Below are 15,005 nucleotides of genomic sequence, written 5' to 3' on the forward strand. Positions count from 1 at the left end.
GAACCTCGTCTATGAAAACAGCTTGACTAAACCTATTAAAACCTATTAAATGATTAATAGGTTTTACTCTTACATTCTATTTGTACCTACTATGGTATATTAGTCAGTCATAATTATAATATATAATTATAGAGGACGATATAATTGATCTATATTTTTATTACAAAAATTCAATATCATAATAATACAGAATTTTTTACAACACATCGTGAGAAATATTTCAACAAACGTAAATATGGTCATACAGTCTCAGCAAAAAATGATTATCTAACAGATACTTTGTAAATACGTTTTAGTAGATCAATTTCCAGACTTGTTTGTCAAGAAGCCTTAAACGATATTGAAAATTCGAAACAAAGAATAATTAATAATTGAAAGGCAGTGTTTCGTGTCATGGAGAAGGGGATGAGTACATAATTCGAGTGCCTGCTTCGATAATAATCATTCTGACATTACATGTTACGGTCACATAGCCAAGAGTACAGTTGTACTACTTTCGAGATCAGATTTCTTAAACATTTCTGTATTTAATAGATGTACAAAATCTTCCAAAATTTTTCGAACGAAAATAACTTATTATTTACTATCGGTGTCTCTTATGTTTTAGCGAAATATTATCTATACAAATATCACTGTCCTTCCGAAGTCTAAAGAAAAAAAATATGCATGCAGATAAAAAATAAAATGTTTTTTGTTCGAAGAATTTCAAAAACGTTGGAATAATTTCCACTATTTATACGAACACAGTTTTTAAAATATAAATAATAATTTTTTAAAATAATAATAAAGGGTTGATACGAAGAGAATATATGAAACAAACACGATGAACACAGTTTTCGTTGGAGCAACATAATCGATACTTTGTAAAACTTGAAAGAAATGTAATCTCAGTCTTTTCTATTTAAGCGTTTTAATTTAACGGAAAATATTCAGATGGTGGTGCATTTCAGTCCTTTTTTTTTTTATTTGTAGATGAGTTAAAAGAAAATGAAACTTCCAACTTTCTTTCGATCCAAAGAAGTCATTGTTTTTATAGTAGCAATCAGATGCTTTTGCCCAAATTCGACAGAATAAGGGCGTTACTTCACCCGATACGGTAAAAAAGAAAACAGAAACTAATTGTCTGTTTAACCAGCAATAGTGGTTATCTAAAACGTACCTCGTTGCAGTTGGCAAAAATTCGAGAAAGCTCACAACCTTGTAAATAATCTCGATTACGAAATTCTTTTAAATCGACATTGAATTCCGCGAAATATTGTCGTTGATTCTCTACATTTCATACGACAAAGATTTTCGTACCTTTTGTTTCGGGGACTCGGACGTTGGAACGATTATTTCACCTTCGGCTTCCATTGTTCTATTCACGGCAACTCGACTTGGCGAAGAACCTACAACAGTAATAAAAAAAACAAATAATATTTAAATTCATTCTTATAATATCGTATCGAACTGAGAATATAAAATTCTTGAAATTTAGATATCATCACTCTAAAGACAATCAGTTTTTATTATATATTTTAATAACTGGGTTTCTTCGAACGAATATACGCAAAGATATCGTGTTCAAGAAAATTAAGAAAGTTTTTATTAAACAGAAGACCAATAATTATCATTGTTTTATGTAAACTTTAAATACAATACCATCTGCTGTAATAACTAAACTGTTTATTATGAAAATGGTATAAATTCAATAAAAAAAGAAAAAGAAATGGAGTTTTTTTTTACCAGCAATGCGTAGAAAACATGTTGATTTTGTCTATAAAAAAGCGCCAGCGCCAAAAGATTAAAAATTCCTTACGATAGTATTGACTGAAGTTCGGTTACTAAACAAATTTAGCAAAGCGTTCATTTTGAAAGTAGGGTAAGTCTATAATCACGAATGATCATACGTTTCTAGAGTGTGTGCATTTTGCGATTGGTAACGCAAAAACAAACGATAACGGCAATAATAGTGGACAGTGAATATTAAAATGAGATAACAAACCATTATCACCAATGACATACTGTATTATACTTAGGCTTCGCTCACACGCTATGAGTCAGTCATTTAACGTAAAAAGTTATTCATAAAGTGAGACTGAAAATGATACACGTGAATAATAATATTTTATTTTGAAAAATTTTAATGGAAGATTCTAGAGGCCAAAATAAAACGAAAATCAAGAATACCAATTTGTTGATGGAGGCTTCTTTAAAAAGTTACAGAAACATTTCCGGCCACACAGTATATTTTCGATAAAGAATTTTTTTCTCGAAAGTGCGTAGGATTTCGGGGGTATGTCTATTCACCAAAAATGATTGCAATTGGCTCCCTCAATCAAAAATAATTTTTCCAGAACGATTTGAAATTTTTTGATTTAATTTTTTAATCATTTTTTAACGAAGCCTCAATCAACAAATTAGTATCCTTGATTTGGCGTGTACCTTCGTTAATAAATGTATATGGGAAATGTCTTTCTAAAAAATAATACCAAAGAGAACATGAAACAACGCGTTTTGCAGTAGAAGACCCTCTTAAATGAATTTATGCGGTTTCGGGATAAAACAGTTCATATATAGTTGTTCGTGAAAACTTACCACCGAAGGTTTGATAGAACTGTGAGAGATAGGTTAAAATTGACAACCGATCTGGTACGGAACAGGAGGCCATGTCTTCGGCATCCAGAAGTGCAGGAATTCCAAGGTGTTTCTCTGCCGTTTTGAACGCTAGCTCGTTGTTTCCGTACACGTTATTTTTATCTAGGCTGTTGAAGTCTCTGCGATCAAACGTAAAGAGTTTTCCTTTCGAATAACATCGACAATAATCACACTTATAATCACTTATAATCACTCTCTTCCTTGGTTAAGCAATATTCGAGTTCAGTTTTACAAAAAATGTGCTATCCCCAATGTTCACTGTTGGGTCCCAAATCTTATGAAAATTAGCCGAAAAAAAAAATAAAAAAAGCTAAATTGGGCCTTCTTCCACTCCTTAAAAATTGGATTAGCTTATTTTTCTGGCTACGCTGCTTGCTACTGTTATTAGTAGATTATTAGAATTTGCAAATGAATTTCTCTCCTCTGAGAGTTCCTACAAACAGTTGGACTACTTCATAAGAATGAAATAAGATATCTAAGCTTCGATAGAGCTTAATATAAGCCTAATTAGTCAACTCGTTTTGCTCTTATTATTTATCTACTATTAACTTACATGAGGTCTGGCCGGAAATGGTGGATCATCGCGCAAAATGCGAGGCCGTCTCTCCAAGAAGTCGTCATATTCTGCACATTTACACCAGTATATCCCGCGGTTATCCGCCTGCACCATAGTTCTAACGCCTTTGTGCCCCGTTTCTCGCCCATTTTAACTTTTCACCCCTTTTCCTCCAGGCTCTTTAAATGAATTTTCACTTTCACTTTTACTTTACTGTTCTCACAAATAGAAACGAGGATCCTTCTTTTCAATCCTTGAAGTCCAAATACGACGATTCTGAAACAAACGTGTTTCTCGATTGAAAAGACACGACATAGGTACTTCAATACCTGGCGGCGTAAAGAAAATAGGGATACAGCATTTTCAATAAATTTTAAACAAAGGTTCGATAAAGTATAGCTGATACGGAGCATGTTTGTCCCGTGAACGTGTTAAATAGCACGATCGAGAAGTGGGACTCATAAATTTAACTGCTTATATTTTTAAAACGAAGTCTCAAATAACGAGGATTCAAGTAATGATATTGTTGAATATATGACGTTCTTTTTGTTTTATTCTCACGAAGCAAAACAGAACGCATGTTCGATAAAAATACTAAAATCCGTAAAGAAAATCAAACGTTCTGCGGATAAAACAGAAAACTTTGCAAGGCAAAACAGAGTACTCTGCTGGAGAAAAAAAATAGTCTGTCGGCGGTACAGAGCACTCGATTGATAAAACAGTTCCATATAATTTCTAAAACACAGGCGTAGTGTATATTGCGTAAATCCTTATCGCCACCGTTGGCATCTAATAACGTCGAAGCTTCGTTACAATTAGCTAGTTAATGGTAAAACAGTTCAACAGTTTGCTCAAAAGATGATTTTAAGTTATTAGTGTAATATAAATTTGATTCATTTTTATGCATCGATGCATCTAAAGTTTGCGTTAAAGTTTACTTTTCAAAAAATGATATTTATATAATTTTAATTGCCTGTACATACAAGCCTTTTTCTTTTAAATCTTGTGTGGGGCTCCTATTGTAAGGGAAGATTTTTACTAAAAATTCATCCAATTCAAACCTGATAAAATATCATTTCTAAAGAGGTTTCAAATGATCCCAGGAGTTCAGGAGTTAACGCGATAAAAGACCATCCATCGACTATCCTTCAAACACGTGCGGTTCGTAGATGATGGTTGCACCTGCCAAACGATACCCCTAACAGCTTCGTCGTTCGCGGCTTGAGCATTCCCACCCCTGTCCACCACGATCCCAGGTCTGATGAATTGTCCCCTTAGCCTGAAACAGTTGCGATTGCTCCAAATACGGGACTGTCGCTGACACAGCGTGGGTTTTATGATTAAGCTACAATGTGGGTTTACACAGATATGGCTGCTGTGTGCTCTGGGGGATGCGGGGGGTAGGATCTCGGAGAATTCGTAGGACAGAAAAGGAAAGAAGGGGTTGCGTTTCGTTCGGGACTGCTAGTAGATTCATCAGTAAAAGGCTTTCTAGCAGGCCTTGTGTCGAGAATTGTATACGAAACCTCTATCAACAAATTGGTATTCTTGATTTTCGTCTTATTTTGGCCTCTAGAATCCCTCATTAAAACTTTTCCCAGGGGTGGTCGAACACCTCATATAACCGAGGGATCGGTCGAGCGTTTGTGAGAGCGCGACCCCTCTGGTGGCGAGTATGGGAAGCAACGCCACAGATGCCATGACACGCCATAACGCGATAAGTGGCGAAATCATTTACTACTCAACCAGCGCCAATGAGAGTTAATTACGGGAATGTTATTAACAAATTTGGCCACGATCGATCACAATCTGTCGATTACAAAATTATGAAATTTTTACATCTCACAAACCTTCTCTTTTTAATAATCTCTTTCCAAGACTTCATCCTACGCGTTTAAATCTAAAACTGATAAAACAGAGCCGAGTAAAGGCACGCACGCAGGTAGATTGCATTAGCTAGCACTCGATTGAACCTTGGCTGCACGTCCGTAAAGATCGGCGCGGAATTGCGAAATAGCCATGATCAATTAAGTGTAAGAATCGTGTGCGGAGATGCGAAAGCATTAGGTTTGCGCGCCAGTGTCCGTAAGGATTAATACACCGACACTGACATCACGTCTTTACTCAGACAGATTCGCAAAAAAGGATCGAATGTACACGCTGAAATCCAGCATTCAACTAAACGCTTGTATTTAGTTATGTATCTATGTAATTATACTTTAAAACACACTGAATACACCATTTTGATGCAATCAGATCGCGAAGAAAATTAATATCTAAAGTTAAAAATTCTTTATCCAACTTTTTAAAAAATTGCGTTCTTTCAGAAATCTCTGTTTCCGATAGAACAATTATTTTTCTTGCTGAAAAAGCAGAAATTCTAATTTCTGAAATGAAGTCAGCACATTAAAATCGACGAATCGAATTGTGATACATAAAATTTCTCTGAAATCAGTTCTATTCTAAAATTCTCACTTTATCTCTAAAAATCTTAACGTGGTGGACAAATTGTGTTGCCTGATTCAGATTCAACGTCTTAAAATGATAAGATATACATTTCTCAAGAGAAAGGAAATTTTTTTTTTCGTCGAGTAGTGATAACAGATTAGTATTGAGAGTATATCTTAAAAAATATATAAACAAAAAAATAATACTATAATAAATTATCGTAAGTCGGTTATCCTTCTTTGAATCGCCTCGATGTGTTGCTAGGTTAAGAGGTCGCGAGCATTTCAGATACAAAATGAACAACGTTCGAACGATATTGAAATTTCAACTTTACTCTCTCCTCTCATAAATACGTGGACATTATTCGGTGTAGGTTTTGTAGAATCTCCATGATTCATTTTGTCGACTGAAAATGCAAATTGCAACGTTTGCGAAACGTAGACACGGTATTCATTCGGCAGCCATGACACTCGAGTACAAACTCAGGCCAGAAAAGCCATAAATCTCATACAAGTCTTACTTTTAACCGAATTTCCAACAATTTCTGTTTCAATTCTTTTTTCTGATTTAATAGTTATATTATTAAACAATAATTTTACTAGAAAAAAATAAACCAACATTTTCTGTTTGAAATTTGTTCATTTATTCGTTTGTCGGTATTGTTTAGCGTGATAAACAATACAAAAACAGTTTGAAACACGATACGTTTCGAAAACAAGGGCATTTAAAAAACTTAAAATTCTTGAAATTATATTTCTTTGAAAGTTTTCAGTGGAAACGATACTCGATTTATATTCGGGACAAATGGACGGTTATCTGTAACTCTTCAACATACCAAGCATATCTGAAAAAGCATTTCCGTACAGTGATGACATATTGATGACCAAACAATTTACATTTTAGTATGTAATAAGAGAACCTGTTTTAAAAATGTTTTTAATTCAATCACGATCCGATCACGATGTTCTGATAAGCACAAAAAAATTAACTTGATCCTAATTTGTAATATGTTATTATCTTTTATTATTTTCGGTATGAACAAAGTTTTTAAATAAAACGTATTAGTTAATAAAATCATAAAAATTGTTAACCTATTTTTTCTGTCAATTTGGTGACAAAACTGGCGAGGTGGTAACCCTGAACGTATTTAGTGAATCATACTTAATTACAAAAATCGGGGACATATACTAGCAATGAAATAAACATTTATGGAAGTCCTTTTAACCATTACAGGATGAATTGCATTGAAAATACGACACAGGTTACTCAAATGATTGAGACGTAGTATGGCTTATTATTCTTATTTTTACTTTGGGAACAATTTTTTATAATTTTTATAGATTTTTTTCGGTAACCTTAAAATACATTTTTAATTTGTAACGATCTTTATAGACTTTCCAATTATACGGATGTCGATTCATAATTAAAATTTTCATTTTTAAACATTTTACGATAACCTTCTGGTAAAAGAATGTGTTAACTTTTTCGCAATATTTTGTCCACTCCTCCGAATGTTCGATCAACCGGCAAGTAATTATGTCCATATACCGGAAATGTGAGTTTTATGGTGCATGGTTACTTTACTTGGCATTGCTAACACAGTATAACTTTTCTCCTATGCAATATATGAATCACAGAATAGTTTTGTAGCTTTTGATAAAAAAATGAAACAAAAAAACGACAAAATCCGACGATAAACAGTCTGTCTAAAAATGATATTGTCCTTTAACTTGCAAAAGAATTATATTTGTGTACTTCCAGACTGCATGAAAATATTGTAAAGTATGCAATCGAGTAGAGGAAAATGTTATTAGACAAATACGTTACTTTTTAATTTACCTATTTGAACTTTATACAATTTTTAATATGTTTTTTAAATATTCTATAAAAAATAGAGTATTTGCAATATCCTGTGAAATATTCTTAGTACGATACTAGACGGAAGAAACATGAACACACATGGCTTTGTATTATACAAACATCAAAGTGTTGTGGGAAAGTATTTAACACAATTACAAATGGAATAAATGTTCTCATAATTTGAAACAACTTAAAATAAAATTCATTCTAGGAAAAGTATAAATTTATAGGTCAAGTATAGATATTATATAAAATATTTAGTTCTATTGCAAACTTTTTATGAACAATAGAGGACCGATACACAAAAGTTTTTAAGTTTAATTACTTTACAAGAAGGTATAGGTTTTACAAAGAAATTCTTAGGTGAAATCTAAGAAACAACTGTTTCGTAGGTACAAAGTCTGAGATTTGAATCCAGTGCGATTCCAACTTTTATTTTGGATAATTAAATGTTATGTGATTTTTTTTGACAACTATTGTAATCCTTTTATACAAATCTTTACTCATAAATGTACAAATAATATACATATATATATATATATTTGCAACTATATATATGCATATTATACTAATTTTTATAACTAGAATGATGATGTTCCTCATAAAAGTAAGAGAAATATAATATATTCTGTATCAATTTAAAAAAATTAAAAGCAACACGGTTCGAACGACGACACATTCTTAAGTTTAAAATATAAGACACTGCTTTTTAATATTAAATTACTTGACCCAGTTTTCCAGTAATAAATCAAGTATATGTTACAAAACATAAATGTTATACATGACACTACAGATAATTTTATCACCAGACATTAGAAGTAATTACACATATTATAATATCGTTTCAGAAATACTATTTATGTAATAGTATACATGCAATTTCTCTTCGACTATTCAACTTTTCTTTTCTACAAGTTATTTATCCGTAAAAAAATTCATTACCTTATGCCATCCGCGCGACGTCGTTTTGTTGCTTCACCGCCAATGTGGATCCTTATGTTCGTTAATATGACTACAACTTCGCGTCTTCTCTTCAAGTGAACGTAAATGGCAGCATGATTTTCGGATCGTTTTTGACTTTGTGCGATCGCATTACAAACACATTTTAACGACAATCGTAACAATCTGTGCACGGGCACGATATTAAGAACTATGTCACGTATTTTCTAACCTCAATCTTGTGGTTATCTAGTACAGGCACACGTATGAAACAAAACAAAAAGGCGATGCGGAAATTTGTTTTTGAAATGTTAAATGTACCGAAATAAAAACGAGAAAACGGTGTCTAGATTACTTTATTCGTATAGTTTGATTTTTACATTAAGGAACACTGGCAGGAAAACTGATCGAGCCCTGTTAAATCATCGAATACAACACTCGCACCACACGTGTGATCCTGCGACTGAACGTTACGAACGCCGTACTCTTAGGTTTACGCCATCGCTTTTCGTTCTCTCTTTTTCCTTCCTCCGGTGACTATCTTGCTCGTACATTTCATGATCGGCCTCTGTTAGCTTTGTCTTTTTCCTTTTTCTTTTAAATGATATATTTTTCTCTGTCTTTTTTTTTTCCTTTCGGATGTCGGGTTCCAGTCTCTCACACTGTTCGTGAAAGGTGTACAGTTTCCTAGATTATTGCTGTGTGACTTACTGGTTAGGTTAAACGTGCATTATGTGTACTACTAATTTCTCTTTTGATTCATCGTGCGAAGAGTTTACATAAAATCAACATTATATTCTTATATACGAGGTCAAGAATTGCAATACGTAATGCTATATTCCGATCTATTTAATATCGTGTATCTTACTAATTTATTTCGAATCTTATTAAGGGATACTAACAAACAAACTAATATCGCATATTCTCTTCAATCTGATCTTGAATGCTAAGAAAATATTTTAGTTTTTACTAAAAATACATTTGATCTGCGATTACTGAAATATGTAAATACTATGACAGCGAAAATATAACTTAATGATAAATTAGTCCTATTTAGAGATGTCATAAATATTTTTGTGGTAAATGTCAAGAAGTTTATGAAACAACGAGCGCAGATACAGTGGACGAGCAATTAGTCACTTTTCGAGTACGGTGTCCTTTCCAAAATGTATCCAGGGTGATATGGAAGAAAATTATGGACACTGCGGTACAAAAACGTTTTATTATTGCAATTTCGATGTATATTTAGGAAAACTAGGGAACATTATATTTATTTATGTAAGCTGCTTAATATTTTACAATGCATAGATAACACGAATATTGCAACATTAACTTTTAATGTTAAAAGTAATAGAAATTCGAATTTTTCTATTTTCATTTTTGATAGTTACAACAATTAATAGTTTATATCAAATAATAATTAATTCTTCATAATATGTATCGTATAAATAATGATTGGGAATATTTATTTTACGGAAAAATTATTTTTCCAATAGATCGAAGAGGTAGATTAACTATCGACTCGTTGGCCTTGTTCTTCGTCACCATTCCGCTCTCCTATGGCACGGTATAAATAAATCTGCTGCTGATGAAAATTTTGCTTTCCATGGAGCATCTGAAGTGGATGGATGTTTCGACTTTGGTCCTACATTGTGGCCATTCGTGCACCCTTACTGAATTCTTGACCAAAGACAGAGATATTAGACGGAGCCCCGGGTGCATCGGGGACACCTCATTCCACTTTCTCACACTATGCCAGATCACGCGTACATGAGCTCGTAGAGTTTCGGAGAGTCGACAAAGGCAAACTGACCGATGTCCTCTTTCTCGAATCACCGAAGCTGCCCGAAGCAATTTCGGACCGCCTCGTGGGAGTCGAGAGAGAAAGGCTCACAGGCCTTCTCGCTCTTGAACAACTGAAATCTGGATGAAGTTTGGAAAAACTGGAATCTCGATTGCCCAGGCATTTTTTACTTTCCGAGTCAGAGAGGTCAGCAGAAGCCAGGAGAGGCTGAGAGAGGCTGCCAGTAGCCAGTAGTAAATGTTTTGTTTATAAGGAACTGCAAATCTGCACGTGCTAATAATTGAAATTTTATATACCGTGCAAGGAAATAGTGTCCTTTTTACGTTCCCTAATTTTAGCGATTTTAATGATTGAGGTGAATATGGTTTGGGTTTTAGTCATTGAGGTGGATATGCGCATATCGCTGTACCACGAGTGTCTTATAATATGAGATACACTCTTCCAAAGTGGAACAAAATGTTAAAAAGATCATGCATCAAATTGTAAGGGGGGTCCTCGTAAGAAGGCTTTAATCTTCGTAATGGTTTTAATGGGTCGATGATCAACAGTGACTAGCTTATGGTCACTGGTGGTCAACAGTGAGGTGGACATCAAGGTCAACGGTCCAGTGAAGATCCAGAAATGGTCAAGAGGTGGGACCAATCGAAATAGCGTTGAGAAACCAAGCGGTTCTTAACTCTTCACGTTGACACTGCCTCCCCACTCTTCGACTTCCCCACTTAAAGACTACCGCTGGACAAATTCTTCAGTTCCCCTGGAGCATCCAGGGGGATCGGGTCTCGCGGGCCGAAGTCAGGCCATTCGTGGATCGCTGACCACTGGGGGGACCAGGAGTGACCAGGACTGACCAGGAGTGACCAGGACTGACCAGGACTGACCAGGACTGACCAGAACTGACCACTACTGACCAGTGCTGACCAGTGCAGATCCGACCACTGACCACTACTGACCACTACTGACCACTACTGACCAGTGCCGGACGGTGATGACCAACGGTAAGAACTGTTTAAAAATTCTCTCCCCTCTTCTATTCTATCGTCTCATACCAATTTCTCTTCATTAAACTGATTTTGCCTTGCTTGTCTAACTGATGTTGCTATAATATGAATATTTTCTTATTTTACAGTTGGCCCAGTGGCAACAGCGGCTTAGTGGTAACTATCCTATGTATTGACGACAAGTAGTAAGTCCACTTCCCTTATTTATATTTTATTATTTTTATTTGTTTGTTTGATGTGAATTCACCTCTATTTATCTATCTGATTTTATTTGATTATTATGAATGTTCCTTTTCTCTGTTTCCATTTTTACATTGTTTGTCGAATTTATGTTATTGCTTTGATATGTATAATACTGTAGGATATAATAATGTAACTTCAGGTATTTTTATTCCACTGATTAGAATAAGATTTTTGTGGTTACGTTCTTGTTCGAATTCTCGTAATAATCTGTGGAGGTACTTTGTTTGATTCTTTCGTTTCGTTTGATTGTTTGGTGTTGATTCAATTTGGGGCCTCGATCCAAGTTTCTTTCACTATTACGAGTGTTCGCTTTGATATGTATAATATTGCAGGATATAATAATGTAACTTCAGGTATTTTTATTCCACTGATTAGAATAAGATTTTTGTGGTTACGTTCTTGTTCGAATTCTCGTAATAATCTGTGGAGGTACTTTGTTTGATTCTTTCATTTCGTTTGATTGTTTGGTGTTGATTCAATTTGGGGCCTCGATCCAAGTTTCTTTCACTATTACGAATGTTCCTTTTGATATGTATAATATGGTGTCGATGCATATACCATATCTGTTTCGATGACACTGATTAATATAAGATTTTTATTTTTATGTTTCAGCTTAAATTCTTGTAATATGTTGCTTAATTTCCTTCCATATCTCACTAATATAAATATTAATTTTGATTTCAGTTTAAATTTAGATTAATCCCAAGGACATCGAGGGAGTACGCCACAACCACCGAGGGACTTCTAATTCCAAGTTGATTAGTCTTAAGCTTCGTCGCGAATCTTAAAATTAACGTCGAAGATTTCTTTATTGTACATATTTTCGCGTTTTACCAAGCAATTATTCAATAAGTAGCTTCTCGTTCTCTCGTTCCCTCGTTTCTAGCTTCGGTCACCGCTGTTTCATCGATTGAAACATGTGATCGGCCGTGTATCTGGTCCGAAAGATCTAATCGCCTTCCCTTGGTAAGCTTGATTGAGGGAAAACGGCACTTCGCTGGAAGGTGTGGAGTTTCCGTATTCTGCGGAAACGCATACCTTCCAGCGGAAGTCGACTCTGTCTCAGGTACTCTCTCTTTGTCAGACAACCTAAGTCGGGTCCTTCGGGCTCCCGGCGGGTTGCGTTGGAGAAATGGAGACCTCGATTCGGAGTTGCAGTTCTCTGTTTTCTTGTTGAGATCGAGTTAGCAAGGGCAGTAGGTTCGATCCTCGGATCCGCTGCACGGTACAGCATCGCGTCGCGTCGCGTCGCGTATCCCACGATTTAGCTTCATCCCTCTTTTTAACCAAATAATTGCTTGGTACAACTAAGTCAAGGAACTCTGTTTCCTTCTATCGTCCGAATTTTAGCTTCAACTTGACTAGACTTTAGCTTCGACGTTAATTTTAAGTCTCTAGTGTATGCGTCTCCCAATATTGCCAAGTAATTATTTAACAAGTAGCTTCTCTCGACTCGTTCTCTCGTTTCTCGCTTCGGTCACCACTGTTTCGTCGAACGAAACATGTGATCGGCCGTCCAGTTTGTCCGAAAGATCTAGTCGCCTGCCCATGATAGATCGATTTCTAGAAATAGAAATCAATCTACCAAGGGTAGTGTCGATTCGATCCGAAGATCTGCTGCACGGTTCAGCATCGCGTCGCGTCGCGTCTCCAACAATTTAGCTTCATCCCTTTTTAAAGAAAATAATTACTTGGTATTTAGTCTTAAGCCCCTAGTGTAGCCGCGTGTCCTGCCAAGTAATTATGTAACAAGTAGCTTCTCTTTGACTCGTCCCTCGTCCCCTCCGATCACCACTGCTTCCATGTAGAAAGCAAGTGATCGGCCGATTAGCTGGCCCGAAGGGTCAGTTGCCGTCCTCTAGCGAGACGATCCAAGGGAAAGGGTATTTCGGCCTTAGAGGGGATCAGGGACTGTTCCTGTCTATGGTAGCCCCAACTCGGGATCCCTCTCTCTGTCAGACATCCCGAGTTGGGTCCATTTGGCTCCCAACAGGCTGCTTGGGGGAAATGGGGAACCCGTGTTGGGTGCGTCGATTCCCTTTCCCTTCGATCGGACTTGCCAAGAGGCAACGAGCTGACCCTTTTGACCTCGCTATTCGGTTCGCGTCTCTCGTTCCTTGCACTATTGCATGGTGCATCGCGTCGTATCGCGTCGCGTCGCGTCACCCACGATTTAGCTTCGTCCCTCTTTTAAACAAAATAATTACTTGGCACGACTAATCTAGTTTCTAAGGATGTAAAAGGGAGATCGATGGAACTTGGATTCCATCTATCTCCCTTCGGGTCTCCACTCGCAGCAACCTCCACGTGGTGAGACCTGGTAATCGGTGTCATCCACGATAGAAAAGTTATTCTTCGTGGGTGACACCGAGCTAATGGCTGCGAATTTAGAATTGTTTCTTGATATAATAAACGAATTTAGATTTATAGTTAGGCAGGTGTTTGGTTGACCATTATGTTAGGCAGGTTATTTTTATTTGAAGACAAATTCTTTTTTTCTTGATCAATCAATGAAACAATTAATTTGCCGAATTGTAACTTTTAATTAAATAGATAGATAGAGAGTAAGTAAGCTATAATAGTAAAATTTGTTTTTGATGGTTTTAATGAAATGCAATAAAATCTATACTGCCCATATTTTTCACATATGCCCATATTACTACATAGGGAATATAAGTGCTTTTATATGATACTATAATTCTTCTCGCTATAATTCTGAGTGCTGGTAAAATTCTATGAAGAAGTATAAAAAAAAAAGATAGAGAGTCTAACAGTTGTAAGGAGCTGAAATGTTAAGTTAATTATCAATTGCAATTAACAATTGAGTATTGTGTTTTGCAGTCAATGGTATACAGGTTTTTTATTCCAAGTTAAATTCTTTGTAAATAAAATTCACACTTTTGCAAATCAAATTCATCGTTTTGTTTCGAAGTAGTACATATTTGTTTTGGGTCAAGCAACATACTTTACTTTCTCTGTTACTATATTCTCCAACGACGAATCACGTCGAAGAAGTTCTTCAAAAAGTCATAACCATTTGGTAGATGTAATTAATGAAACTTCTGCACGATGAATATTTATTTAGCGCTTCTATCCATCCACTTCTTCGATTGTACTCGAGTAGCTGCAGAAATAAAAAAGAAACTAGAGGATTTAATTCTGGGGAGAGAGCGGGTCAGCTAATAGACCCTACATGACCTATCCATTTGTTGGGAAATCGTTCGTTCAATAACTGTCTAGCTGCTCGGTTACAATGTGGTAGTACACTATCATGCATGCACCACATGCACTGTAAAACATCAAGTGGGACTGCTTTTAATAGTTCATTCAATTGTTTGCTCAAGAAATTTACATAAGATTGGCCTGTTAATGCCCCATCGAGAAAAACGAATCGGATTATCGTCAATTATTACTGTTCATATTTAATCATAGTGATCTGATAAAAGCATAGTATACGATCCTCCAATACGAGTTATAGAATTTTGAATATAAATAAAACGAAAACTACAAAAGATAATCT

At 35.5% G+C, this 15,005-nt stretch overlaps 1 protein-coding gene across 4 annotated transcripts in view; it reads right to left on the bottom strand.

Annotated features, from left to right (window-relative positions):
- Mical-like (MICAL-like protein) overlaps positions 1–15,005 on the bottom strand; it is a 63,856-nt gene that overhangs the window by 8,012 nt on the left and 40,839 nt on the right. For 2 of the 4 annotated variants that reach the window (XM_076770577.1, XM_076770576.1), the window contains 4 exons: positions 4,255–4,472; positions 3,191–3,469; positions 2,578–2,756; positions 1,300–1,388 (listed from right to left, as the gene is read on the bottom strand). In XM_076770577.1, coding sequence (XP_076626692.1) covers positions 1,300–1,388; positions 2,578–2,756; positions 3,191–3,342 — 420 coding nt within the window. In that variant the 5' untranslated portion in view covers positions 3,343–3,469; positions 4,255–4,472. Of the gene's footprint in view, positions 1–1,299; positions 1,389–1,725; positions 1,892–2,577; positions 2,757–3,190; positions 3,470–4,254; positions 4,473–8,443; positions 8,918–15,005 lie in introns of those variants that run through there. The other 2 variants (XM_076770575.1, XM_076770578.1) reach the window with 2 other exon arrangements.

Source organism: Colletes latitarsis, chromosome 8 (assembly GCF_051014445.1).
Source record: "Colletes latitarsis isolate SP2378_abdomen chromosome 8, iyColLati1, whole genome shotgun sequence".
Lineage (NCBI taxonomy): Eukaryota > Metazoa > Arthropoda > Insecta > Hymenoptera > Colletidae > Colletes > Colletes latitarsis.